Source organism: Carassius auratus, chromosome 18, assembly GCF_003368295.1.
Source record: "Carassius auratus strain Wakin chromosome 18, ASM336829v1, whole genome shotgun sequence".
Classification (NCBI taxonomy): Eukaryota; Metazoa; Chordata; class Actinopteri; order Cypriniformes; family Cyprinidae; genus Carassius; species Carassius auratus.
In genome coordinates, this window is record NC_039260.1 from 13689810 (window position 1) to 13716114 (window position 26305).

At 38.6% G+C, this 26305-nt stretch overlaps 4 protein-coding genes and 1 pseudogene across 5 annotated transcripts; 1 reads left to right on the forward strand and 4 right to left on the reverse strand.

Moving 5' to 3' along the window:
• Positions 1–585: 585 nt before the first annotated feature.
• On the reverse strand, positions 586–4231 carry LOC113118798 (extracellular calcium-sensing receptor-like). Its single transcript, XM_026288208.1, has 6 exons — positions 4122–4231; positions 3554–3845; positions 2239–3066; positions 1875–2102; positions 1594–1708; positions 586–1500 (listed from the first exon to the last, which is right to left on the reverse strand). The coding sequence occupies exons 1-6, from the start codon at positions 4229–4231 to the stop codon at positions 587–589; spliced, it is 2487 nt and encodes an 828-aa protein (XP_026143993.1). The 3' UTR covers position 586.
• Positions 4232–14952: 10721 nt separating this feature from the next.
• On the forward strand, positions 14953–16909 carry LOC113118514 (uncharacterized). Of its 2 annotated transcripts, XM_026287755.1 has the most exons (8): positions 14953–15335; positions 15511–15581; positions 15652–15831; positions 16006–16064; positions 16151–16225; positions 16299–16361; positions 16444–16596; positions 16793–16909. In XM_026287755.1, the coding sequence occupies exons 1-8, from the start codon at positions 15118–15120 to the stop codon at positions 16805–16807; spliced, it is 834 nt and encodes a 277-aa protein (XP_026143540.1). In that variant the 5' UTR covers positions 14953–15117; the 3' UTR covers positions 16808–16909. The 2 variants fall into 2 exon arrangements, with proteins under 2 accessions (XP_026143540.1, XP_026143541.1); XM_026287756.1 differs by lacking the exon at positions 16444–16596 and having other exon boundaries at positions 16793–16821.
• LOC113118515 (putative nuclease HARBI1) lies at positions 16804–18293 on the reverse strand. The gene is made up of 2 exons (XM_026287757.1): positions 18275–18293; positions 16804–17213 (listed from the first exon to the last, which is right to left on the reverse strand). The coding sequence occupies exons 1-2, from the start codon at positions 18282–18284 to the stop codon at positions 16837–16839; spliced, it is 387 nt and encodes a 128-aa protein (XP_026143542.1). The 5' UTR covers positions 18285–18293; the 3' UTR covers positions 16804–16836.
• Positions 18294–19612: 1319 nt separating this feature from the next.
• LOC113118799 (extracellular calcium-sensing receptor-like) lies at positions 19613–22981 on the reverse strand. Its single transcript, XM_026288209.1, has 6 exons — positions 22749–22981; positions 22283–22574; positions 21279–22088; positions 20940–21167; positions 20665–20788; positions 19613–20526 (listed from the first exon to the last, which is right to left on the reverse strand). Exons 1-6 carry the CDS (start codon positions 22967–22969, stop codon positions 19613–19615), a joined length of 2589 nt encoding a protein of 862 aa, XP_026143994.1. The 5' UTR covers positions 22970–22981.
• Positions 22982–25665: 2684 nt separating this feature from the next.
• LOC113118800 (extracellular calcium-sensing receptor-like) lies at positions 25666–26305 on the reverse strand (annotated as a pseudogene).

Genomic DNA, 26305 nt, shown 5'->3' on the forward strand with positions numbered 1-26305 from the left:
TTCAAGGGACCATGAGTAAATGGAAAAAACACTCAAAAGCCGTTTCATGAACATATGTGGGCTATTTCTTCATTATGGGAAACCCAGTCTCTGGTGATGTCCATGAGTTCCAGACTTAAGGCAGTCATTGCCTGCAAAGGCTTCTCAACAGAATATAAAAATTCATGTTTTATTTATGATTGTATTTATTTGTCCAATTATATTTGAGTGCCTGAAAAGGTGTGTGTGTGTATGGTCGGGGTCATCTTAATTGTTTCATTTTAAATGTATTCTGGTAGCAAACAGAGCCAACATTCTGAAAATTGTGTCAGTCCAAAATGTGTATGTGTGCGTGTGTTTAAAATATATGTAAATAATTTATGTAAAGTATACATACTTTTTGATTACTTTTAATTTTAATTGATTTCTCTCTATTCAGGCTGTTCTGACAAATGTTCTCTTATTTTTTTATTTATTTTTTGAAGTTATACAATTTCATAAAGATGAACATCTCAAGTGGATAAACATGTGAAGCAGACAAATGTATAAAAGTCTGTATGACCAAAACAAGTTTTAACCAAAGTTATGGCATTATGGCAAGGTAAGACTATTTCTTTTGTGTCTCTCTTCCCATTATTGCATTTTTAGTGTTTCTCTCTGGATGTAAAAGGATGATGTAGCACTTAGGGGCAAATATGGCCACCAGTAATCCAAAACTAGAAGCTAAAATGGCAAATATCTCCACAGCCACTGCATATTTTCCTGGTGAGCTCACATATGCTGGAACAAATGCAATCCACACAGCACAGAAGATCAACATACTAAAAGTGATAAACTTTGCTTCATTAAAATTATCTGGTAGATTTCTTGCCAGGAAGGCTAACAAAAAGCTTATTGCAGCCAATAGTCCAATGTATCCCAGCAGCATAGAAAAACCAGCCACTGAGCCTATAGCACATTCATAAACTATTTTAGAGCGAGTATACTGGTTGTTTTTATGGGGTGTTGGAGAGGCAGTTGATAACCAGACTGCACATATCACAACCTGGAGGGCTGTTAGAACCAAAACTGTGCATCTTTGTTGAGCTGCTCCAAACCATTTCATAGCGCCTTTGCCCTCTGGCCGAGATGACTTGAACACGGCTATAACCACCATAGTCTTGACCAGGATGCTGGAGACACACAGGACAAAGCTTATGCCAAATACAACATGTCTTAACTGACATGTCCACAATTCTGGCCGTCCAATGAACAGCAGCACACACAGGAAACACAGTTTGAGTGACAACAACAGCAGGAAGCTGAGCTCTGAATTGTTGGCCCGTACTATGGGGGTGTTACGATGAAAAGCAAAAATGACCATCACAAGGGCACAGAAGCAGGCGCCAAGCAGGGAGGCACTTGTCAGTGAGATTCCGAGAGGTTCCTCATAGGATAAAAATTCTACTTCTTTGGGGACACATTGGTCCTTATCTGTACTTGACCAGAAGTCTTCTGGACACACTGTGCACTCAATAGCATCTATCAAATGACACAATAAAAAAAGAAGAAAAATTTAAGTTGAAAAGAAAATTCCCTTTTAATTATATGAAAATTTTGGAATATGACTCCTACCTGTAGTATTAGAAATTTCTCCATCTCTGCATGGCAGGCAGTCAAAACAGCAGACAGGAAGGCCCTTCCTTCTGGCTCGTCTGGTGCCTGGGGGGCAGCTCTCACTGCATACTGACTGTGGGGGCTTAAAGAGAAACCATCTGTTATTTAGTCATGTGTGATGTTACCTCTTTACATAATGATACGTTGGCCTTTATTTTATTTTTATTTTTCTTGTTTGATAGCATTGACTATTATAGACTATCTGCAAAATATGACATTTATCATGCAATATTAGTTACCTTTTTTGTCTCAAAGTTCCAGTATATTGCATCCTCATTCAGTGTGAGGACCATCCCTGTTGCCACTCCTTCATTTACAACACCTACATTGTGGACTGCTATTGACCCATCAGAGCTTGGCTGCCAGTTCAGCACATCATAGATGGCCAGAGCATCTCCATTCTTATCAAATGACACATTATCCCCAAAGCCTGTGGTGAAGTTGACTTTCTGTAGGTAGTGAATCAACTGTAGAGATTGTAGACAGGACAGGTGTCATATGTTTATCTGAAATTTGAATTAAAATAGAGCATATCTTTTTCTTTTCCACATTCAGCTCTTCGATATGCTTTAAGAGCATCTGCACTATACCTCTGGGTCTCACCTGCCAAGGTTTCAGGTTAATTACGTCCGCACATTTGTTCCCACTAAATGGTCCTCGTCCCTCCTCACATTGCATCAGGTCATGAAGTGCATGTGCCAGGGCATAAACTGCCTTATAGACATTGTAAGATGCCCTCAACCCAGAAACATCAGTGTATGTTGTGTGTGTCTTGTTCAGATCCTCCTTTCCTGTACACACCTTTTTCAAATGCTCTCCATCTGACTTTCTATCCCCAGTTTCAAAACTGCACCCAAACATGTTCTCCCAGAAGATTCTCAACATGTTATTTCGTGGATCATTGCTGGGATAAAGATGTAGCAAGAAGTCATGAAGCCCCTGAATTTCTCCACGCCTAATAGCAATGCCCAGTGTGCCCCCCAGGAATGACAGGAAACGTGGAGTGTGGTATTCAAGAGAAGTGGCCCAAGCTTCACTTGCAATCCACTGCCTGCCTGTTATGTTCTGCAACACCACCTCATCCATCAAAGGCAGCAGATAGGATGAAAGGGCAAAAACAACCATCACTCTCGCTGTAGAGGCCTGAATCAATCCTGTTATACGCTGAATATCTCTAGGGTTGTGATCATTGGGTAGGAGTTCAGAAAAGGCAACACAATGTCCAAACAGCTGCATTTCTTGCTGGAACAACTGAGCAGCATAGATGCCGTAGTCGTCATCACTGTAGAGGAGACCAACCCAGGTCCATTCAAAATGCCTTAAGATCTGAACCATAGCTCGCACCTGGAAGGCATCACTGGGGATCGTTCTGAAGAAAGAGGGGTACTTTTTCCTGTCACTCAGACAGGAGCAGGTGGCATAGTGACTGACCTAATTAGGGGAAGAAAAAAGGAGAGGTGAAGGCATAGAAAAAAAAAAATATATATATATATGCAAAATTGTATTGCATTTACATTTATTCATTTAGCAGATGCTTTTGTCCAAAGCAACTTACAGCTGGGCAATACATCAAGCGATTCATCTTAAAGAGGCAAATACACAGCAAATAGGAAGTGCTCGTCTTACCAAGAATCAAGCATTATATATATATATATATATATATAACTTTTTTTTCAGGATGAAGTTAGTGATGGAAAAGCTGAGTTTTCAGCTTGAAAAATGTCAGGGAATATATATATATATATATATATATACAGACACACAAAAGCGAATAAATTGTGAAAGAAACTGAGACAGGAATTTAATATGGCTATAAAGGATTGAAAAGGACAAAAAAGAAAGCAAGCAAGAAAGAATGAAAGAAAAATTAAATAAAATAAGCATGAAGTGTATTTTTACTTTTTTCATCCTATCTTACTATAGGTACTCGGAACAGCCCGAGAACACTGGAAATCGCAATGGAAGGAGTTGAACTTGCATCCCCCACGATTCCAACCACCGGAGGAGGGCCAGTACAGTTGAGATCATGGAAGGACTCCTCTGTTCCACTACTTAGGAACATGGCAGCCCGGAATGCCATTGCTAGCATCACACAGTTGTCATAAAGATGGTATCCAAGAGTGATGTTAGGCAGTAGGCTGGGATTCTTATTAATCTCGTCTATTGCAAAAGCCATGGTCTGTGCATGCTGGAAACCTTCCATATTAAATCTATTAAAAAAAAGTGATATTAAAGAGATTAATAACAAAAAGACAGACTAAAACAAGCAATAATACCTCAGAGTTCACACAATATTTCATGTCTCTTCCAATTTTGCAAACTTGGATAAATAATGCTTTCAATACAGATTTTCTTTGTGAAAGAAACATTACTGCTTTCAAAAAATAAAACGCAAATTAACTAAGGTAAATGTGGGCAAAAATAATTTAAAATTTTTTAATCTTACTATCTTTCACTTTTATATTCATGCAGTCATTCTAACTCACTTTTCACAGTATGGTCGTTCTGGTTCCATTCTGAAGCTTAGATCTGGGAACACTGTGAAAAAGTGAACATGAAACAGGCCTCCAAGTATAAAATCTCCATCCTTGTACATTCCATTCAGCTTGAATCGTCCTTGTAGCAAACAAGTACCTGATCTGAGGATCGAATCTGCTGATATACAATAAAATGACATGCATAGAGAAAAATACAGAGTGAACCACATCTCTCTCTATTCCTGAGCCTCTCACCCACTCAGCTCACTAAATTATGATGAACATTGTGTGTGTTGCTTTAAATTAGTATGTGTGAAGTGGGTATTCCTAGAAACCAGGACGTCACTCTCCTGTCCCTCCCAACAAAGACAAAGAAACAGTACTGATGGAATAATGGACACATGCACAGGGAATTCTTGCTCTGGGCTTGCTTTTTTAAACATGCTGAGCTTTGGTTTTATAAACTTAAGTATAAGGATCAGCTATACTTGTCCATGTCTTCTTTTTAACAATGTTTTTCCACAGAATGTCCTCTAGATGTCAGTCATGGATTTATTATCATTTTACAGAGCCTACAACGGAATTAGGTAGCAATCCTTGGTGTTATTCACACATATAGCACCAAGAGGAATTGGAACAGTATAAATTTAAACTGCGGGATCTAATATATATTTGTAACAATAGGACAATGTGATAAAATAATACAATATGATACAATGGCTAGTGAGGTATATGTATATGTTTCACATCCTCGAATTGTGTGACCCTATGTACAATTAGTGCAGTGGAAATGTAAACAAGTAGCGCAAGATTGCAGTTGTGAAGGAGTATAGTGCAATAGTACAATTGAAATTTAAACAAACGGGGGACAAGCTTAGTTTCAAGTGAACGCTCAAAATAAATTTTTTTTTGGGTAACTCTTTACAATAACTAACTAACTAACTAACTAACACTTTAATTAACATTAATACATTAACTAACATTAACTCAGTTATTTGTTATATACGTTAACAAAACACAGTTCAATTAAACAGACAAGCAAGCAGGTGTGCATGATTTTGGCATGGCATGCATTATAAAATATTTAATAATTTATTTACCTAAATTCAACATTTGGGTCAGACTCGGTTGCAGAATCATATCACTCTGTGGCTGTGCATCTGAATTTATTAACTTTTTCTATATAGTGTAGTAGTTAGCTATCTCTGTGTCGTGGATGGTCGCTTGTCAAGCATGAAAAAATATATTTGAATTCTGAATATATTATCATATAGCATACAACAGTGGTCACCAACCTTTTTAAGCCCAAGATCCCTGACCTTGGCCTTTATGAAAGACGAGATCTACCTATTTAAGAATCGATTGGAAAAGACATCTCAGATTCTACTTCCAATCTGAGGCTTGTAATTTTAATTATTATTAATGGGTGATGCACCGATCATGGCTGAATCAGAATAACTTTTCTTGTGTTTTGTGAACAAAGAACACCTATGTGCGCTGGCGTCATCCCACAGGTTAACAGATTTTAAACAAACACTGTTAATACACATGCATTCAACCAAATAAAACAATACACATTTTTATGCTATAAAAGTCTGCACATTAAGAGAAATAAACAGCAGATTCTTGAGAAAACACATATATCATCATCTACAGAGCATAATATCATCCGAAGATTCAGAAAATCTGGAGCAATCTCTGTGCGTAAGGGTCAAGACTGGAAAACCATACTAGATGCCCATGATCTTCGGGCCCTTAGACGGCACTGCATCACATACAGGAATGCTACTGTAATGGAAATCACAACATGGGCTCAGGAATACTTCCAGAAAACATTGTCGGTAAACACAATCCTCCGTGCCATTCTCTGCTACCGGCTAAAACTCTATACTGTAGGTCAAAAAAGAAGCCAGATCTAATAATGATCCCGAAGTGCAGGGGTTTTCTCTGTGCCAAGGCTCATGTAAAATGGACTGTGGCAAAGTGGAAAACTGTTCTGTGGTCAAACAAATTCAAATTTGAAGTTCTTTTTGGAAAATTGGAATGCCTATGGAGTCAATATAATGCCGCATATATACGCAAAATAATAAAGTTTTGCAAAATAAAATAAAGTTTTGTGAATGAAAATTAAAGTATTGAGGAAAATAATTTAGCTTTTTACAAACAAAAAATAAAGAATTGCAAAACATAAATGAAACAGTGCGAAAGCAATAATTTTGCACTACATATTTCCCATGGTCATATCAACGAATTTATTTGCAACGCTTCTTTTATATTGTGTGTCAATCAAGTTTGAGCTTGCGATAACGTTTTCCTTTTGTGCTTCACTTTTCTGCGTGTCTCACTTTGTGACACTGTTTTGACGTGTGGGTGGAGTCAAGGGAAAGGGGTGTGTACAAGAGGCCTCCCTGGAAGTGATGTCATTGGCCTGAGACGCAGCTCACTGATGTTTGTTGATATTGAGAATTTGCACATGCATTTTGTTTGAGGGGGACTTTTGTTGGCCTCTAAGGACTCTTATTATGGTGGGGAACGGCCAGTCATTTTAAAGAGGAAGTTTTTGTTTTTTGTAGAGGGGGTGAGGTGTTTTTTTTTGGGCTAACCTAGCTCTGTGTAATAGGGCTTGGGCGTCGTGACGTCATTACGTGGCGTGGCACAATGTTGATGGCCTCCTTTACTGCTACTCGGACTACTGCGCAGTGTTTAGACATACTCCCTCTCAACATTGAACATTGGAAACCAGGGAAATTTCCCGGGTTAATCATCCAAAATGCAAGAAAATTTTAAAGGCGGGGTGAAATGCTATTTCATGCATACTGAGTTTTTTACACTGTTAAGTTGGATTCCCATGCTAAACATGGACAAAGTTTCAAAAATTAAGTTGTACGTTTGAAGGATTATTTCTGTTCCAAAAATACTCCTTCCGGTTTGTCACAAGTTGCGGAAAGTTTTTTTCGAGTATGGCTCTGTGTGACGTTAGATGGAGTGGAATTTCCTTATATGGGTCCTAAGGGCACTTCTGCCGGAAGAGCGCGCGCTCCCGTATAGCAGAGCACTGACTGAGAGCACAACAGACATTCACTGATCAGAGCAAGAGCGTCGCGAAATGTCACAAAAGGAGTGTGTTTTTGGTTGCCAGGGCAAGACAACCCTGCACAGATTACCAAAAAAAAAACAAAAAACATTAAGGGACCAGTGGATGGAGTTTATTTTTACAGAGCATCAACGGAGTTGTGCAAGTGTTTTTGTTTGTTCCCTGCATTTCGAAGATGCTTGTTTTACAAACAAGGCCCAGTTTGACGCCGGATTTGCACATCGTTTATTTCTTAAGGATAATGCAGTCCCAACGAAAAAGGGTCACGATCGTGTGTTGGAACCGCATGCGGTGAGTAAAACTGCTTCATATATCTCTGTGTTGTTGTTCTTAGCTATCGGCGCGTAAGCACATCAAGTAAACAACATGCGATGTTGTCATCAAACTGCACTTTCCACATGTACAGCTAAAAAAAAAAAAAAAGACGACAAAGTGGAACTTAGTCATTTTCCAAACCACTAAGCAAATATATACAGTTTCAGTACATCCCTTACGAAAAATAACCATGGTTTTATTATAGTAAAACTGTAGTAACCCATGTTTTTTTGGCGTATTGACTGCCATTTGTAAAACCACAGATTTACTACAAATACCATGGTTAAACTATGGTTAATATAGCAAAACCATGGTTAATTTGTGGTTACCATGGTTTAACTACAGTAACCATGGTTTTTTGGTTTTATTTGTAGTAAAACCATGGTTAATTTTCGTAAGGGATACCACATAGAGACGTCGTTGCTGATGCTGCTCTTGTTAAATTTCAGCCTCTGGATCTGATTCTGGATCATAAATATACGCCGAATCTGACTGTTAGCCATGGTTTGTTTTGGTTGGTTTTGTCCTCACGGTAATGTCACAGCTTCCAAACGCTCTCAACGCAAAAGCCTACTGGCGCTCGTGATTCTTTAGCTCCGCCCACACGTCACGCCTCCAGCCGGTCGTGTTTTTCTGGGAAAAATCGGTACAGACTATCTTTCTCTTATGAATATAATAAAACTAAAGACTTTTTGGAGTTTTGATGGATGCAGTACTACTCTATAGGTACTCAAGATTAACAGGATATTGAGTGAAAATGAGCATTTCACCCCCCCCCTTTAACATTCATCTTTCTGTTGCTATCCCTCTGCTGACAGCAAAAATTCGTTGTAAAGCTAGGTCTAACGTGACTTTGCTTACAGATTGGCGTGAAATCATGCTCTCACAACAACCACGCTTTTATCTTTAAAAAAAAAAAACCCTTGGAAGGGCAAGGGTAAATCAACAGGACAACAGTACAGAGACTGACCGGTCTGATTGAAGGGCTGACGTGATATTTTACAGGAAAATACTAAAACGTGAAGACAGCGGGAAAAGAGCTCAAATACATGAGAACCCCGGAAAAAAACAGGAGGGTTCACGGTTACTAACTATACTTTTGAAACACATAGTTAAAAGTATATTTGTGAATGGTTGTTAGCACTAACAGTTACTAAACTAGCAGCTAGGTGTAGCAAAGCTTACTGTTGTCCGGATTACTGTATACTGTTTGCCGGCTTTATTATCTGCAGCTGCACATGAGATTCCAATGACTTGTAGCTTCGGAACTGTTCTGAAGTGTAGGCGCTCACAAAACAAACAAGGTAGCTGAAGATATCTGTAATGCAAAAGTGCGGCAGCAAGTCATCTTCTGTGCTCCACTCTTTGTTTGGAATTTTTAATATGGATCCAAACCATTAATAGTGAAGATTTTGTCCACGTACTGGTCCCTGTCATCCATATTTAGCCCATCCCTGTAAATCCCACAAACTTTTCAAGATTTTAACATCTTTTTTCTTTCTCCCAACTCTGCTTCTTCTCGTTGGACTTGCTGAATGTTTACATTTTACACGAGCGAGGACACCGACAGGGCACTTGAGTATTGCTTTTCTCTTTTTTTTTACTCTTTGTATAGCTTGTTCTCAAATATATCTTACACTTGTAGTCACTATGTGCTTTCAGATCTCTACTATCACTACTAACACTCGGAGAGCACGCTATGTAGGTCGCAGGAAGGCCTGTCTGACAAACCTACGACATGTCCCTCTGACCTCCACTACTACACTCTCTATTCCAGTTGGTCTATGGAACTGCCAGTCTGCAGTTAACAAAGCAGACTTCATTTCTTCTATTGCTACTCATTCCGATCTCAACCTCATGGCACTGACAGAAACTTGGATCAAACCTGAAGATACTGCCACCCCTGCAGCCCTCTCCACTAATTTCACTTGTTCCCACACTCCTCCTACCACTGGGAGGGGTGGAGGTACGGGTCTCTTTATATCCAAAGAATGGAAATTTGATCTTCAGCCATACAGGTACTGGTTCATTTGAATCACATGCCATTACTGTAACCCACCCTGTTAAAATTCACTTTGTGGTCATTTATCGTCCCCCAGGTCAACTGGGAAACTTCTTGGAGGAGTTGGATGTGCTGCTATCAAACTTTCCTGAAGATGGTACTCCTCTGGTACTGCTTGGTGACTTCAACATCCACCTAAATAAACCCCAGGCTGCTGACTTCAAAACTCTGCTCACCTCATTTGATCTCAAGCTAGTGTCTACTACAGCGACTCACAAATCGGGCAACCAACTGGACCTCATCTACACGCGCTGTTGCTCTGTGGACACCTCTTCAGTTGCTCCACTGCACACCTCTGACCACTTCCTCATTACTGCTAACCTAGCACTTACTTCTGAAGTGGCACACGCTCTAACGCAGGTCACCTTTTGACGGAACCTATGCTCACTCTCTCCATCTCGCCTATCTTCTGTGGTTTCATCCTCACTTCCTGCACTCTCTCAGTTTTCTGCTCTGGACACGAACAGTGCTACGGACACTCTTTGCTCCACTTTAACATTTTGCTTGGACAACTTTTGCCCATTGTTGTCTAGACCAGCACGCACTGCCCCATCTGCCCCCTGGCTGTCCGAGGTTCTCCGTGAACATCGCTCTAAACTCAGGGCTGCAGAGAGGAAATGGCAGAAATAAAAAAAAACTCTACGGACCTCAGTGTGTATCAATCTCTCCTCTCTTCCTTCTCCGCAAATGTCTTCACAGCTAAAACATCCTACTACCACAACAAAATTAACAGCTGCTGTGATGCTCGGACACTCTTCAAGACTTTCTCTTCTCTTCTTAATCCGCCGCCTCCACCTCCTCCATCGACTCTTACAGCGGACGACTTTGCAGCTTTCTTCACAAATAAGACAAGATCCATCATTAACCAATTCTCCACACCGCAGACTGAGGACAACTTCACAATGACCGACACACACTCTTTATCCTCCTTCTCCCCACTCTCATAGATGGACGTCTCTAAAATTCTCCTGTCCAATCATCCTACTACTTGTCCACTTGATCCTATCCCCACTCACCTCCTTCAAGCAATCTCTTCTTCAGTCATACCTTCACTTACTCACATTATCAACTACTCTCTTCTCTCTGGAACAGTTCCTCTAGCATTCAAGCAGGCTCGGGTAAGCCCACTGCTCAAAAAACCATTTCTGAATCCAGCGCTTCTTGAAAACTACAGACCGGTATCCCTTCTTCCATTTATTGCAAAGACACTTGAGCGAGCTGTGTTCAACCAGCTTTCTATGTTCCTTGTACAGAACAACCTCCTGGACAGCAACCAATCTGGCTTCAAAAGTGGCCACTCAACTGAGACTGCTCTGCTCTCGGTTACTGAATTATTCTCCTGTCCACCCTCAGAAAGATGGGCATCTCTGGAACTGCTCTCCTCTGGGTTAAGTCCTACCTCTCTGACAGATCCTTCAGTGTGTCTTGGAGGGGTGATGTTTCAAAGTCACACCACCTTGCTACTGGGGTTCCTCAAGGCTCAGTACTTGGACCACTTCTCTTCTCCATCTACATGACATCTTTAGGATCTGTCATTCAGAAGCATGGCTTTTCTTATCACTGCTATGCTGATGACACCCAACTCTACTTCTCATTCCAGCCAGATGACCCGACGGTAGCTGCTCGCATTTCAGCCTGTCTGAGTGACATTTCTAGCTGGATGAATGACCATCACCTTCAGCCTAACCTTACAAAGACTGAACTCCTGGTGATTCCAGCTAACTCATTGATTCATCACAACTTCTCTATACAGCTGGGCTCGTCAACCATAACTCCTTCGAGGACAGCCAGAAACCTAGGAGTTGTGATGGATCATCAATTAAGCTTCACTGACAACATTGCTACAACGACCCGGTCCTGCGGTTTGCCTTATACAACATTAGGAAGATTAGACCCTTCCTGTGAGAGCAAGCAACCCAACTTCTTGTACAAGCTCTTTTTCTCTCCAGACTGGACTATTGTAATGCTCTCCTGGCGGGCCTTCCTGCATGTACTGTCAAGCCTCTGCAAATGATCCAGAATGCAGCAGCAAGGGTTGTCTTCAATGAGCCAAAAAAAGATCATGTTACTCCTCTCCTCATCAGGTTACACTGGCTACCAGTAGCAGCTCGCATCAAATTCAAGGTACTGATGCTTGCCTACAAGACGACCACTGGCACGGCACCAACTTACCTAAACTCACTGGTTAAATCCTATGTGCCCTCCAGAAGTTTGCGCTCTGCAAGTGAACAACGCTTTGTGGTGCCATCCCAAAGAAATACAAAAAATCACTCTCACGGACCATTTCCTGGACTGTGCCCAGCTGGTGGAATGACCTCCCAATCTCAATTCGTACAGCTGAGTCTTTACTCATTTTCAAGAAACATCTAAAGACTCATCTTTTTCGCCTGCACTTAACCTAATAACACCAGCACTTTTCCTTTTCATGTCTTTTTCATTTAATAAACAAAAAATAAAAAATACCTGGCCATGCGTTCTATACTAGACTAACTGAGACTTGTCATAGCACTTGTATACTGTTGTTGTTCTCTTGTTGACCTAAATGCTTCTATTTTTCTCATTTGTAAGTCGCTTTGGATAAAAGCATCTGCTAAATGATTAAATGTAAATGTAAATGTACATTCGCGAGGCCATCAACATGGCCGCCACGTCCCAGAATGCAACGCGGCACCAAAGCCCTATTGTCAGTGCTGGACGAAGTACACAAATCAAGTACTTGACTAAACTGTAAAAGTATAATAAAAGTATAGTAAATATACTCCTTTTTAAATTTTACTCAAATGAAAGTACCAAAGTACTAGATTTTTTAAGTACTTAAGTAAAAAAGCACTGAAAGATAGATTTAGCATTTTTATTAGGGGTGCTCCGATCACGATCGGCCAATCGTTATGCGCATCTCATCAGTAAAGCCGGTTATCTAATCAGCGGTTAATTCCATCAGGTGCTTGATTTCAAGTAGAGCAGCTGTTACTACACAGAGCTGTTGTTAATAGAGAAGATGCGCAAATCCACTTAATTTTCAGCGTTTTTTGGCGCATTTTCTCAGTTAACAACGGCTCTGTGTAGTAACAGCTGCTCTATGTGAAATCACGCACCTGATGGAATTAACCGCTGATTAGAAAACCGGCTTTAATGATGAGATGCGCATTAAAGATCGGCCGATCGTGATCGGAGCTCCCCTAATTTTTATATAGGATACTTAATTTAATTTTATATTATCAAATATTTTTTATAATCCTACTGCTCAAAATAACTGGGATTTTCCCAAAATAACCACTATATGGAGTCAAGATATAAGTTGTTGTTGATATGGAGAAAGGCCCAATCCCAATTCTATTTTATACCCCTTCCCCTTCCCATAAGGATTGGGACACCACTACTATGCCATCACACGACATCATTCGTCGTCTAGCTCTTACAATACACACATATACTGGTGTGCATTAGAGCCTTTAATTTCTTTATATTTTTTTATTATTTTAAAATCGTTTTGTATTAATGAGCTGCTTACTGACACACACACATATCGGAAATCGTTCAGCTCACACATCAAGGAGAAAATAAACTTGTCAACACTGCCCCGCGACTTTTATTAAATACAGTTTAGAATTGCTACATTATATTTTCCAGCAAAGGGAGAATACAATTGCTGTTTTTAAGTAAACTCACTCTAAAAAGATAAACGCACACACACAAATACATGCTACTTCCATTTCTCTTTCTCTCTCTCTCTCTGTTTGAGAAAATGGTTTAGCGATTTCTAATTATTGGGGGAATTTGCCCCCATCAGTGTCTACGGCAGTTATCACCCTGATCAGACAAGAAAATATGCTGTGGCACTATCTCGCAGTCTTTAATGATATGACGTTAGCAAATGTTAGCGATTTTTTGCAAACGTCTTTGAGTAACATGACTGTTAATATGAACTCACAATTGAATTTAACATAAAACTAATGATTACTTTTCGGTAAAATCTTTATTTATGCCAAAAAAGCTTACATTTATGTGTCTTTTTGTTCGCTGTAGCAGCCATGTTGCTGAGATAATTCATACCCCTTCGTTTGAAGTGTGTTCCCAAAAAATCTTCATTTGAAAGGCTATCTGGTCCTTTCCCTTACCCCTACGGTAGGGGTAAGGGAAAGGACCAGATAGCCTTTCAAATGAAGATTTTCATTTGAGGGGCCCTACCCCTCCAACCAAAAGAGAATCGAGACACCCCTACCCCTTCACATGAACGTGCGAAACAGAGGGGTAGGGGAAAGGGGAACGGCTAAGGGGTAGAATTGGGCCTAATGTTCACTTAGAAGCTTACACTGCGATGTACCTAAGATAAAACAGAGTTGACCATCTGATTTTCACCAGTATGAAAAAAAGTGTTTTAAAGTTTGTTGTTTTGCAGAACATCACAATTATATATGGCATGAGAATAAGGTCTGATCAGGAAGAACATTTTAAGGAAAATATGATTATATTTTCATAATGATTTCTTCCTTCTTAAACCTTGCCTGTGGTGTAAAAGCACCTCTGGCCAAATGCCCCCAGAGCGCATTACTTTCCACTTAATTACTGTAGTTACCATGTTCTGAACATCACATCCCCCCTCCCCTTACCTCAACTTAGCACAAGGAAGCTTGTTAGCTAGACAGTTAGCATCAGCTAACAATATTTATTAACTTCCAGTTATGAATAAACATTCATATCTGTCTACTCGTCTAGTTAATCGAAAAAACATTTTGGCAGCGGGGATTTGAATGTGCATGAGTTATTTTATTTAATCTGTGCTATTGAAAGGTTTTTGTTATTTTTTATTATTTCTTTTATTTTACCTAAAACATATAGAGACACCACCGAACGATGTGATGGCATTATCTGCATTCAAGCATTTCAGTGGGCTTCAACAGATCACTTTTTACAGCAGATTTAGTTCACAAACAACTGAGTTTTGACCTAAATATGATTTTCAGTTATAATAATTAATTGTAAATACATTTCAACATTTATAAGTTTTAACAGCATCAGATGCGCGCGCTCACAAGATCTCCAGGTTCTTACTTGTGAATTCAGTTCACTGGAGACTCGCACTAAACAGTTTATTTAAATCCGTTGAGTTGTTGACTCGAGAACAGCTGCAATCGGATCATTCTAATTTGTAAACAAATCGTTTGGTCTGATTTGCGATCTGATTTAAAAGGTTCATTGAAAAGATATACATTTTTGGACTTTTTCTGACAGCTGGAGGATAACCAGTTTTTTGGTGGGGCCTTGATCCAGTGGATTTATATTATTTTCTCTTTTTGGGGACATTCTTTTTCGTTTTTTCATCAGGTATTTAAATTTCCTCCCTACCCCAAAGCAGAAAGAACTGGGGGGTATTCCAGAAAGCTTGGTTAACTTACCATTTGATAAACTATAACCTCTGGGTTGATTTACCCCAAACAGGCATACCATGAGTATGTCGGTTCCAAAACACCTGAGAAGAGTTAGCTTAATCAACCTCTGACTGGTTACCCAGAGTTAATGCGCGTGCACGGTGCATGTATAAAGACATTTTCAATGGATCGCCGATTTCACGAGTCACCATGGAAACTCAAAGCGAAAAAAAGAGAGCCGCGTATTTCACAGAGGCGGAGTTGGAAGTTTTAATGCATGCTTATGAGGAGTTTAAGCCAATAATATTAAAAAGAAGCAATACAGCTGCATCGGCTAAAGCAAGAGAGTTGGCTTGGCAAAAAATAACGGACAGAGTAAATGCGTGAGTGTATTAAATTACAAATTTGGTATTGGCTCCCGTTTTATTGAAATGCAAAATAATGAAGTATGACTTATACATACTTTTGAATATGTTAAATCACTATGAAAGCATTTACTTTTCCTGCCATTTTATTTCTTTAGCTTGAAATAATAATGTATATTTCTTATTTAATAAGGTGTAATCCTTCTGGAGCCACAAGAACTTTAAGCCAAGTCAAAATGAAACACAAAAACATTCTGCAAAAAGGTAATATTTGATTACACAATTACTGAACTATTTTTATAACAGGATTTAGTATATTCATTCTGTCATGCAGCTAACAGAAAAAAGACTGAAGCCCGTCTAACTGGCGGGGGGCCACCACCACCTCCCCTCACCCCATCTGAGGAGCTGGCTCTGTCCCTTAATAAAGGGCGACCAGTGGTTGCTGGCATTCCAGGGGGCAGTTCATCACACATACTATGCACCACAAGTGATGGTGAAAAAAGGGTGAAATGTAAGTTTACCTCTATGATTTGTTTTCATTTTTTATCCTGATAAATTACTATCTCTGTCACTTAAAGGCTTTTTGAACAAGATTAATTTATGTAGGCTTATTTTATTTAACTGCATATGATGTATTATTTTCTTTGATAATATTGAGAATTTAACGGGTTGTGTGTTCTTATAGATACTGATGGACGGATTGTATTATTGGACTCTCCAGAAAGAACACAGTCTGTCACAGTTGTAAGTGATTTGTTGTCAGGTACTTTTAGGTTTTTTTTTTTTTTTTTTTTTGCCAAATAATGTATACTTGAATATTTGTCTTGTAGGATGAAGATGATGATGACGATGAAGAGACCACATCTGCTGTGACAGAAGTGGACAATGCTGGTAGATCCACTGAGGTATGATGCATACCATTATGATGTATGGCCCCTTTTTGCATTAGAGTAACAAACTGTCATTGTCCTTTCATAGTACATACCTAGGGATTTGCCCACAGATGAGGGTCCTTCAGCCTCAGCACACAATCTAAGCAGGGTAAGATTTTGTGTCCATGTGTCCATATTTTAATTTTATTGTCTGACCAAACAATCTCATTTATTACATTTTTCCACCTTAGTTGCCAGCAAAGGAGCTGTATAAGGTCCATCTTCAAAAACAAATAAGAAAAAGTGACATGGAGATGGACCTTATACAGCTTCAAATGGAAGAGAAAAGGCTCCTCATTAAAAAAGCAGCACTTGAAATAGAATTACTTGAGAATCGCCTTAAGGTGAGAACTTGTCTGAATATTAATCTGTTGCATGTTAAAAGTGGTCTGTCTGTCTCTATCTATCTATCTATCTATCTATCTATCTATCTATCTATCTATCTATCTATCTATCTGTATGTATGTATGTATGTATGTATGTGTAAAGCAATATAAAAAAAAAAACATTTTAATGAATTTTACTTTTATTGTTTTTCAGGAAATGAAGAAATAAACTGCCTGGCAGACCAGTGCAAAAAAAAACTAATAAAAGTAATTTTGACAAATCCTGTCTCTCAAAAGTCTTCCGTCTCTGTTGGCCTCTAAAATCTGTCGGTGTTCCTCTGGGCCATCTTCCTCAATACAAGGAGGGTGGCTCTCTCCTCTTATAGTGGCAATATTGTGAAGCACAACACAAGCCACAATAATGTCGCATGCCCTCTCTGGACTAACCCGGAGCCCACGCAGACACTGAAACCGAGATTTGAGGATCCCTATAGTCATCTCCACCTTGGCCCGTGTTCGGCTGTGAGCCAGGTTAAACCGTGTCTGTGGTCCAGGCTCAGGTTCAGGGTAGGGTGTCATTAAATAGGGCAGACAAGGGTATCCTCTGTCCCCCAGCAAGTAACCATTGTACTGTCCTGTAATGATTGAAGTGTACAACACAAATATAGTAAAAACGAAAAAACAAAAATTGTATAAAGCAAATCATACCCTGCTGAAATGTCTGGCATAATGATGACTCACGGAAAATTCTGGCATCATGCACAGATCCTGGCCATTTTGCCTCGACATTGGTGATGATTTGGGTTGCCTCACATATTACCTATAGTTAGTGGAAAAAGTAATGACTTTGATGATTTTAAGAAGGGGAAAAAATTAAGTTGTTACCTGCACATTGATACTATGAATAGATTTCCTATTAACATAGTCTCCCTCATTTATTGATGGAGCTTTAATAGGAATGTGAGTGCCATCAATGCACCCAATTACATTTGGAAACCCTGAAACAGAAAGTTTTGGAAGTATGAAGTGTGTGCATAAGGAATACATGTATAGATATTAATAATATGACTAAATATTAAATATGCGTCATATATTTTACTACAAAGGACAAACCTGCCACTCTGTGGAATTCGTCTTTAATAACAAGCAGAGGTTTATGGCCAGGGAACTGTACAAACGTGGGTAACAACTGTTTAAGTGCCAGACACACTGTACGAACGGCTCTACACACAGTTGCCTTTCCCACATGCTCTGAATCGCCCACACTGTACAAAAAATGGCCAGACGCAAAAAACCTAAGTGCTATGCACAGAATGTTTTCTGTGCTAAGCGCAGAGCCGCGGTTTGTCACATTTGCGATATGCGGTTTTAAAAGACGTGTTAAATAAACTAATGAATCTTTTGAAAAACGATAACGCTCTTTTAAATATTCATTAGGGTAAGCAAACACATCAATACGCGGTCTTATAACCCTCTCCCGATGAAAAAAACCTCGTATAATTTGTGCTTCAACGTCCACAGGATCCTCGTCAAAAGGGCACGCCATGCTCACCAACCTTCTGAAACGAAGTTACACTGAAACATAACCTGCTCTCGAGCAGGTTATCTTCAGAGAGTCAGTTGCTATGGTTACATACATACCCAGAAAGTTACCTCTGTTTTTGGAACCGAACGTTGAGGTTATCCACGAACTTACCCTTAAACATACCCAGGTATGTCACATAACCTGCTTTTTGGAATCCCCCCTGTTCGGTAACATCTTTATTATTATTATTATTATTATTATTATTATTATTATTAGTTTAGCTTAAAAGGATATAAACTGTAGAGTTGTGGACAAGAAGCCTACTCGTGAACTTGTGCTATATGCATGTTTCATTTGGGTTTATAAAAGTGTCAACAGATTGTGATATATTTGCTTTTGTCTACCAAGTGTCTAATTTGTCTCATATCCGTGTTTGCAAACATGCTATTTCTGTGTTTTACATTTTTGACTAATGAGCAAAAGGAAACAATAGTCAAATCCCCTCCTGAAAATGATTCAACACTTTTGTAAAGAGTTGGTTATATATATATATATATTATATTAGTTTATATATATATATATATATATATATATATATATATATATATATATATATATATATATATATATATATATATATTATATTAGTTTGTATATATATATATATATATATATATATATATATATATATATATATATATATATATATGGTAATTAAAGAAAAAACATACACTGTTATTATGAAACAAAGTGACATATTTGTACTAGAAAAGTGTGATATTACTGTGGATATTTTTTTTTTACTCTGAACCCCAAGTGGATTTACACAAACTTGAAATGTCTAAAAGTTTTACGTTGTGCCCCACTCTTCACTACTTCATCATAATAATTATTATTAGTAGTAGTAGTATTAACTAATTAATTAATAATTTAGCTTTTGTATTATCAAAAGTGACTTACTAACTACTTATAAGAAATACAACAAGATAATGTTCATAAAATGACAATAAACATGAGACAATGCTTCAGACATTAGAATAGTACAAACAGAAAAAGAGGGACTAAAAAATAGTGGAAACAGAGAAAGATTAGTTATTTATTTATTGATCAGGATACAGTTAAGTGCTGATGGAAGAGGAACATTTTCAGCTCTTCCTTTCATACCTTTCATCACTCCACATTCCTCAGAAAATGCATTTTATTTCTAGATTTAACCGTGTTAAAATATTTCAAGCAATCCTATTTTTGCCTTTTCTCTGTACATGTATTACCCCTTGTGGGTTTATGTGTTGCATTCCATTTACCTTTATTGCTTTAATACTTTATTGCCTAAAGACTGAGTGCTTGAGACAGCTGCTTGGTTTAAAAGTGTCTTCAGAATAAGTAGTGCTTAATACATCACACAAAAAGGTGTTGCTTATTTATGAAGATGAAACTCAAAAGTATAAGAGGGAGTCAAATTAGAATTCTAATATTTTTATTTTTTATTTTTATCACAGTAATGTAGAGCTACTTATTTTGTGTTTCTCTTCCCATTATGTTTTTTTTAGTGTTTTTCTCTGGATGTGAAAGGATGATGTAGCACTTTGGGGCAAATATGGCAACCAGTAATCCAAAACTAGAAGCTAGGATGGCAAATATCTCCACGGCTACTGCATATTTCCCTGGTGAGCTCACATATGCTGGGACAAATGCAATCCACACAGCACAGAAGATCAGCATGCTAAAGGTGATGAACTTCGCTTCGTTAAAATTATCTGGAAGGTTCCTTGCCAGGAAAGCTAACAGGAAACTAACTGCTGCTAGGAAGCCAATGTATCCCAGAAGCACTGCAAACCCGGCCACTGAACCAATGGTACATTCATATACTATTTTGGAGCTAATATACTGGCTATTTTTATGGGGTGTTGGAGAAGCATTTGAAAGCCAGACAATGCATATTATCACCTGGAGTGCTGTTAGGACCAGAACTGTGCATCTTTGTTGAGCTGCTCCAAACCATTTCATTGCACCTTTACCCTCTGGTCGAGATGACTTGAATACGGCTATTACCACCATAGTTTTGACCAGGATGCTGGAGATGCACAGGACAAAGCTTATGCCAAACACAGCATGTCTTAACTGACATGTCCACAATTTTGGCCGACCAATGAACAGTAGCACACACAGGAAACACAGTTTAAGTGATAACAGCAACAGAAAGCTGAGCTCTGAATTGTTGGCGCGTACTATGGGAGTGTTACGGTGATGAGCAAAGATGGCCAACACAAGAGCACAGAAGCAGGTGCCAAGCAGGGAAGCAGTGGTCAGAGAGATTCCCAGAGCATCATCATATGATAAAAATTCTTCTTCTTTAGGAACACACCTGTCTTTATCTGGATTGGACCAGAAATCATCAGGACATATAGTACACTCATCAGCATCTGGGGAGACAAAAATTGAAGGAGGGAAAAATAATTACATTTGATAAAATATATTTGAATGTTAAAATAGGAAATTATTATTATTATTATTTATTATTATTATTATTATTATTATTTTACTGTCTATACTGTCATCACCGGTTGTATGAGAAATTTCTCCATCTCCACATGGCAAGCAGTCAAAACAGCAGACAGGAAGACCCTTCCTCCTGGCACGTCTGGTTCCTGGGGGGCAGCTCTCACTGCACACAGACCGTGGGGGCTGAAAGAGACATAATCTGTCATGTATCTGTCATCTGTTTTACATGATAACATCTTTTCATTAATTTATTCTCATTTGTTTTATCATAACTTTGACCAGTATTCAGACTATGTATCTGCAAAAAAGATGATTAACATGCAGTGTTAATTACTTTTTTTGTCTCAAAGTTCCAGTACAATGCTTCCTCGTCCAGTGTGAGCACCTTTCCTGTTGCTGCCCCTTCATTTACCACACCAACTGTGCGGACAACAATTAACCCATCAGAGCTTGGCTGCCAGTTCAGCACATCATAGATTGCCAGAGCATCTCCATTCTTATCAAATGAAACAAGATCCCCAAAACCTGTGGTGAAGTTCACTTTCTGTAGGTAGTGAACCAGCTGTATAGTTTGTAGACAGGATAGTTGTTATATATGGTGCTACTTATTTTAATTTGGTGTATAGTTCTTTATTTTATGTGATATAATCTGCACTATATATTTGTGCCTTACTTGCCAGGGCTGCAAGTTGGTTATATCTGCACATTTGTTCCCACTGAATGGTCCTCTCCCCTCCTCACACTGCATTAGGTCATGAAGTGCATGTGCCACTGCATAAACTGTTTTATACACATTATATGAGGCCCTCAGCTCTGAAACATCAGTGTATGATGTATCTGTGTTGCTCAGATCCTCTTGCCCTGAACACATTTTTTCTCCTCTTCCTCCAATGTTAAATCTGCACTTAAACATGTTCTCCCAAAAGATTCTCACCATATTGTTTCTTTGATCATTATTAGGACGGAGATGTAGTAGAAATTCATGAAGTCCTTGAATCTCTCCACGCCTAATGGCAATGCCCAGTGTGCCCCCTAGGAAGGGCAAAAAACGCTGAGTGTGAAATAAGTGTGAAGTAGACCAGGCTTCACTTGCAATCCATTGTCTGTCTGTTACATTCTGCAATACCACTTCATCCATCAAAGGCAACAGATATGTTGAAGTGGAAAACACCACCACCACTCTCGCTGTAGAGGCTTGTATCACTCCCACTGTATGCTGAATATCTTTGCGGTTGTTATCTAGAGGCAAGATTTCAGAAAAAGCAACACACCCTCCAAACACCTGCACATCCTGGAGGAAGGATTGAGCAGCGTGATTGCCATAGTCTTCATCACTGTAGACAAGACCAACCCAAGTCCATCCAAAATGTTTTAAAATCTTGATCATTGCCCTCACTTGGAAAGCATCACTGGGGACTGTTCTGAAGAAAGATGGGTATTTTTCTCTGTTACTCAAACAGGAACAGGTGGCAAGGTAGCTAACCTTATAAAGAAAAAGCAAGAGGAGAGACAAAAAGAGCAAGATAAAGAAAGACAGAGCTGCATGACTATTATTTACATACAGACATTATTTTAAGCAATAGAAAGATTCTGATCCTAATGAAAACTGGTATACAGAAACATACTGAAAAGTACAAAAAATTTAAATACAATGTATGTCATTTAATTTAATCTTACTATAGGTACTCGAAATAGCCCCAGAACACTGGAAATTGCAATAGAAGGAGTGGAATTTGAATCCCCGACAATCCCAATGACTGGAGGTGGGCCAGTGCAGTTGAGGTTAGAGAAGGACTCCTCTGTTCCACTAACCAGAGAAAAGGCAGCCCGGAATGCCATTCCTAGCATCACACAGTTGTCATAAAGATGGTAACCAAGAGTGATGTTAGGCAGCAGGTTTGGATTTTTATTGATCTCATCTATAGCAAAAGCCATGGTTTGTGCCTGCTGGAAACTTGCCATATCAAATCTAAGAAAAAGTAGGATAAATGTTGATATTTAACAGTTCTAAAAAGGTAATACAAAAAGGAAAGAAATAAATAAAAAAATAAGTGAAACAGCATTTGAGCAAATTCACATTAGCAATAAACACTGTATAGCTTGTATATCCTTGTATAGCTATACTTATCCACTCCAGACTCACTGCTCACAGTACGGTGGCTTCGGCTCTGTTCTGAAGCTCAGCTCTGGAAACACTGTGAGGAAGTGAACCTCAAACAGGCCTCCGAGTATGACATCTCCAGTCTGGTACATTCCATTCAACCTGAAGCGTCCCTGAAGCTGACAGGTACCTGATCTTAGGACTGAAGCTGCAGAAATAAATTTAAAGGAAAGATACAGGAAGATAATTAGAGTGGTCCACATCTTTCTTATTTTCTGACCCACTTACTTGTTCTTTTGACTTATTTATAATGAAGGTCATGGGGGTGTTACTTTTAGAGAGCAGGCGGTGCCAAGTGCCCATGCCTGGAGATAATGGAGTCTATATTTCATTATCCATTTCTTGAATTAGCATACTTTATTTGTAATTGTTTTTAGTTAGGTTTCAGATCAAATGTGTATTCTTTAAAGTTAGAATATTTGACTTAATATGTATAGTGACTAAGCCTGGTAATTTAACGTGTTAATTAGATTAAGCATGGAGAAAAATAATGTGTTTAAATTATTAACGCATTTAACGCACTTGCCCCGCCCCAGACCTATGTGGATCATCTGCCATTTCATACAGTCGACTGATGACTAATATGAGGCAGGGCAACATCTTACTGCGTGATGGAGCCTAGAGAAAATCCCTAAAATTCAAGATATGGGGCAATCGGTGTATAACATTAAAGTACACGCGAACGATTCAAAAGCACAAAGAGTCGTCTGCTCTCTAAGCTCTTGTGGTACTTTGATGTTACACACCGATCAGTCTGATGGTGATGACCCGCTTCAAGACAAACACGCCTAATGATTTAATGAACCATTCATAAAGAACCATTTACTTCACTCCTGAATGAATCAGCCATTTGAACAAATCAAATGAATGAATAAATGACTCGATGAATTAATCATTAAGACTTTTACCACCACCTACTGGCAGTTTTAGTTTATAATTTAGAGTATAATTTCATTAAAGGAATTATTTAATATTTATATAGTAATAATAATAAAATTAAACAAATAAATGATTAAAGTTATAGTTCACCCAACTAAAAATTACAATTCTGTCATCATTTTCTTACATGGTCTAAAAGAGTATATGTAATAAAATTTTATCAAACAAAATATTTCTTGCTGAACCTACTTTTTCTAATCTCTGTTTGATTCTTTGCACGGCAATGATTTTAAATAATCTGTCTTCTCCAAATTTGATGTGCGATTAATTGGATTAATCAATCACCACATCATGTAATTAATTAGATTAAAAAAATTAATTGCTTACCAGCCCTTATAGTCACATATATGTAAATTATCTTAGGTTGATTTCATAGAAAAGTGTGAAAACTTATTTTTATTTTAGTTTTTATTTTAGTTTTAATAAAATTTCCATGTATAATGTAATAAAAAAAAAGAATGCATATAATTATGAGTGCATTATGTTTACTGCCTTTCTAACTGTTAAATCTGGGACCTGAAGCAGTACAGTGTCCTGCATCCTGCTGGTCGAATGTGATAGTGTGGAAATATAAAACAAAGTGTTTTTTTTTTTTTTTAAATTTTGAGAAAGACATTATATATAAGTCAATCCTTTGGAGAATCTCAGTGAGAAAGTACAACAACGTCTTTATAAGGTCTTTTATTTCTGTTTAGGAAGAGTTCATTTTACCCTCTGTTCATGAGTTCATTTTATGTCACCCTACTGTCTACTGTAACCAGATGGATTCACAGAAACAAGCTTATTTTTAATAAGACACTGCAGATTCTTGACAGGAAGCAGATTGTCAGAGGGGGGTGCTGGTGGTGGTGGTGGTGGTGGTGGGGGGGGGGGTGTATACAATGATTCAGGTCTTGAACTCAGGACATGTAGTGCTATATTTTGGCGGGCTGCTCATGAAGCAAAGTCATTGCCCTAACTGCCCCTTTTGCGTGTAAGCATCAATTCTTTTTAACATGTTTGACTCTCAAAACGAACCGTAGATCTGTCTCTGTGGACAGGTCACTTGAGTCTACTTAACTAACTCAAAAACGATGCCTGTAAACAACAGGTGTTTTTTTTTTTTTTTGTGGTCTAAAACAGCGCTTCCCAATTCCAGTCCTCACTCCACCTCATGCCCTGCCGACACAAACACGGGTATTTACAAATCCGCAGCTTTTTCTATGTGATTTGGCCAGCAGACCACATTTAAATGCAGTCCCTGAAAACGGAATTTTTTGAAAATTCCTGCCAGGGTGAAGATTTTCATAAACTCTGGTTGCAGTTTTATTATGTAGAAAGCGAAACCAGAGATTTGGCTTGTGATGTCAGAGTATGGCTGTTATTTCTGCCCACTGGAAACCTTTTCAGGCTTCTGATTGGCCAACAAGGTTTTAAGGTTGAGATTATATCGCCACTTGCTGGCTTGGCATGCTCTTGACAGTGCTTCATAACATGCTTTTGCAATTTCATGTGGACAGAATTTTTGTTTTTTAAATAAAAACGGAAGAAGGAAAATCTCTGGCCTTAGTTAACACACTTGATTCAGAGAACCAGCTCGTTAAAAGAGAGCTTTGTGCATAAACTTTGTTTCAATTTATGTATATATTCCCTACACAGCGTCCATTGCTTTCTACTCCCTGAGTAGGGGAAATCCATTGTGCGAGGACTGGGATTGGGAAATGCTGGTCTAAAACATTTCTTCCCCAATGCAATGAGTTTTAGCAGTTGTGGATACAGTATATATCTTTATGAAACCATTTAAATGCTAAAGGCCTGTTTTGGTAGTGATAGGTGGGTAGATTATTTGATGATGTCTAGGGAGCATTAGTGTTTACACTAAAATGTGGTCACACATTTCAAACGAAGTTCGTTTTCGTTCTTCGCTTGGGGTCAAAAAGAAGTTATAAAAGGCATCATTGAAGCCAACATTGATTACAACTTGAAGTATTTGCCAGAAGGAACGTACTTATTTATTTCTTTTGAGTGGCTCTTCCCATGATGGCTTTTTTAGTGTTTCTCTCTGGATGTAAAAGGATGATTTTGGGCAAAAATGGCCACCAGTAATCCAAAGCTAGAAGCTAAAATGGCAAAAATCTCCACGGCCCCTGCAAATTTCCCTTGTGAACTGAGCTCACATATGCTGGAACAACTGCAATCCACATCGCACAGAAGATCAATATACTGAATGTAATGAATTTAGCTTCATTAAAATTATATGGAAGCTTTCTCGCCAGGATGGCTAACAGGAAGCTTATTGCTGCCAACAGTCCAATGTGTCCCAGTAGCATAGAAAAACCAGCCACTGAACCAACAGCACATTCATATACTATTTTGTAGGTAATATACTGACTGTTTTTATAGGGTGTTGGGGATGCAGTAGTTTTGGAGGTAATATACTGACTGTTTTTATAGGGTGTTGGGGATGCAGTAGTTAACCAGACTGTGAAAATCACAACCTGGAGGGCAGTTAGTGCCATGACTGTGCCTCTTTGTTGAGCTGTTCCAAACCATTTCATTGCATGTTTACCTTCAGGCTGGGATGACTTAAACACAGCTATTACCACCATAGTCTTGACCAG

What these genes read in the sequence shown, in the direction of transcription:
- LOC113118798 (XM_026288208.1), bottom strand. Translation starts at nt 4,231, where the DNA reads ATGTACAAGGATGGAGATTTTATACTTGGAGGCCTGTTTCATGTTCAC. An exon ending in GGAACTTTGAGACAAAAAAG is followed by an intron (nt 1,709 to 1,874) that starts GTAACTAATATT and finishes AAGCCCCCACAG; the next exon opens with TCAGTATGCAGTGAGAGCTG. An exon ending in AGAAATTTCTAATACTACAG is followed by an intron (nt 1,501 to 1,593) that starts GTAGGAGTCATA and finishes GTCATTTGATAG; the next exon opens with ATGCTATTGAGTGCACAGTG.
- LOC113118514 (XM_026287755.1), top strand. Translation starts at nt 15,118, where the DNA reads ATGTATAAAGACATTTTCAATGGATCGCCGATTTCACGAGTCACCATG. An exon ending in ATAACGGACAGAGTAAATGC is followed by an intron (nt 15,336 to 15,510) that starts GTGAGTGTATTA and finishes TTATTTAATAAG; the next exon opens with GTGTAATCCTTCTGGAGCCA. An exon ending in TGGTGAAAAAAGGGTGAAAT is followed by an intron (nt 15,832 to 16,005) that starts GTAAGTTTACCT and finishes GTGTTCTTATAG; the next exon opens with ATACTGATGGACGGATTGTA.
- LOC113118799 (XM_026288209.1), bottom strand. Translation starts at nt 22,969, where the DNA reads ATGTGGACCACTCTAATTATCTTCCTGTATCTTTCCTTTAAATTTATT. An exon ending in CCAACTTGCAGCCCTGGCAA is followed by an intron (nt 21,168 to 21,278) that starts GTAAGGCACAAA and finishes CAAACTATACAG; the next exon opens with CTGGTTCACTACCTACAGAA. An exon ending in GGAACTTTGAGACAAAAAAA is followed by an intron (nt 20,789 to 20,939) that starts GTAATTAACACT and finishes TGTCTCTTTCAG; the next exon opens with CCCCCACGGTCTGTGTGCAG.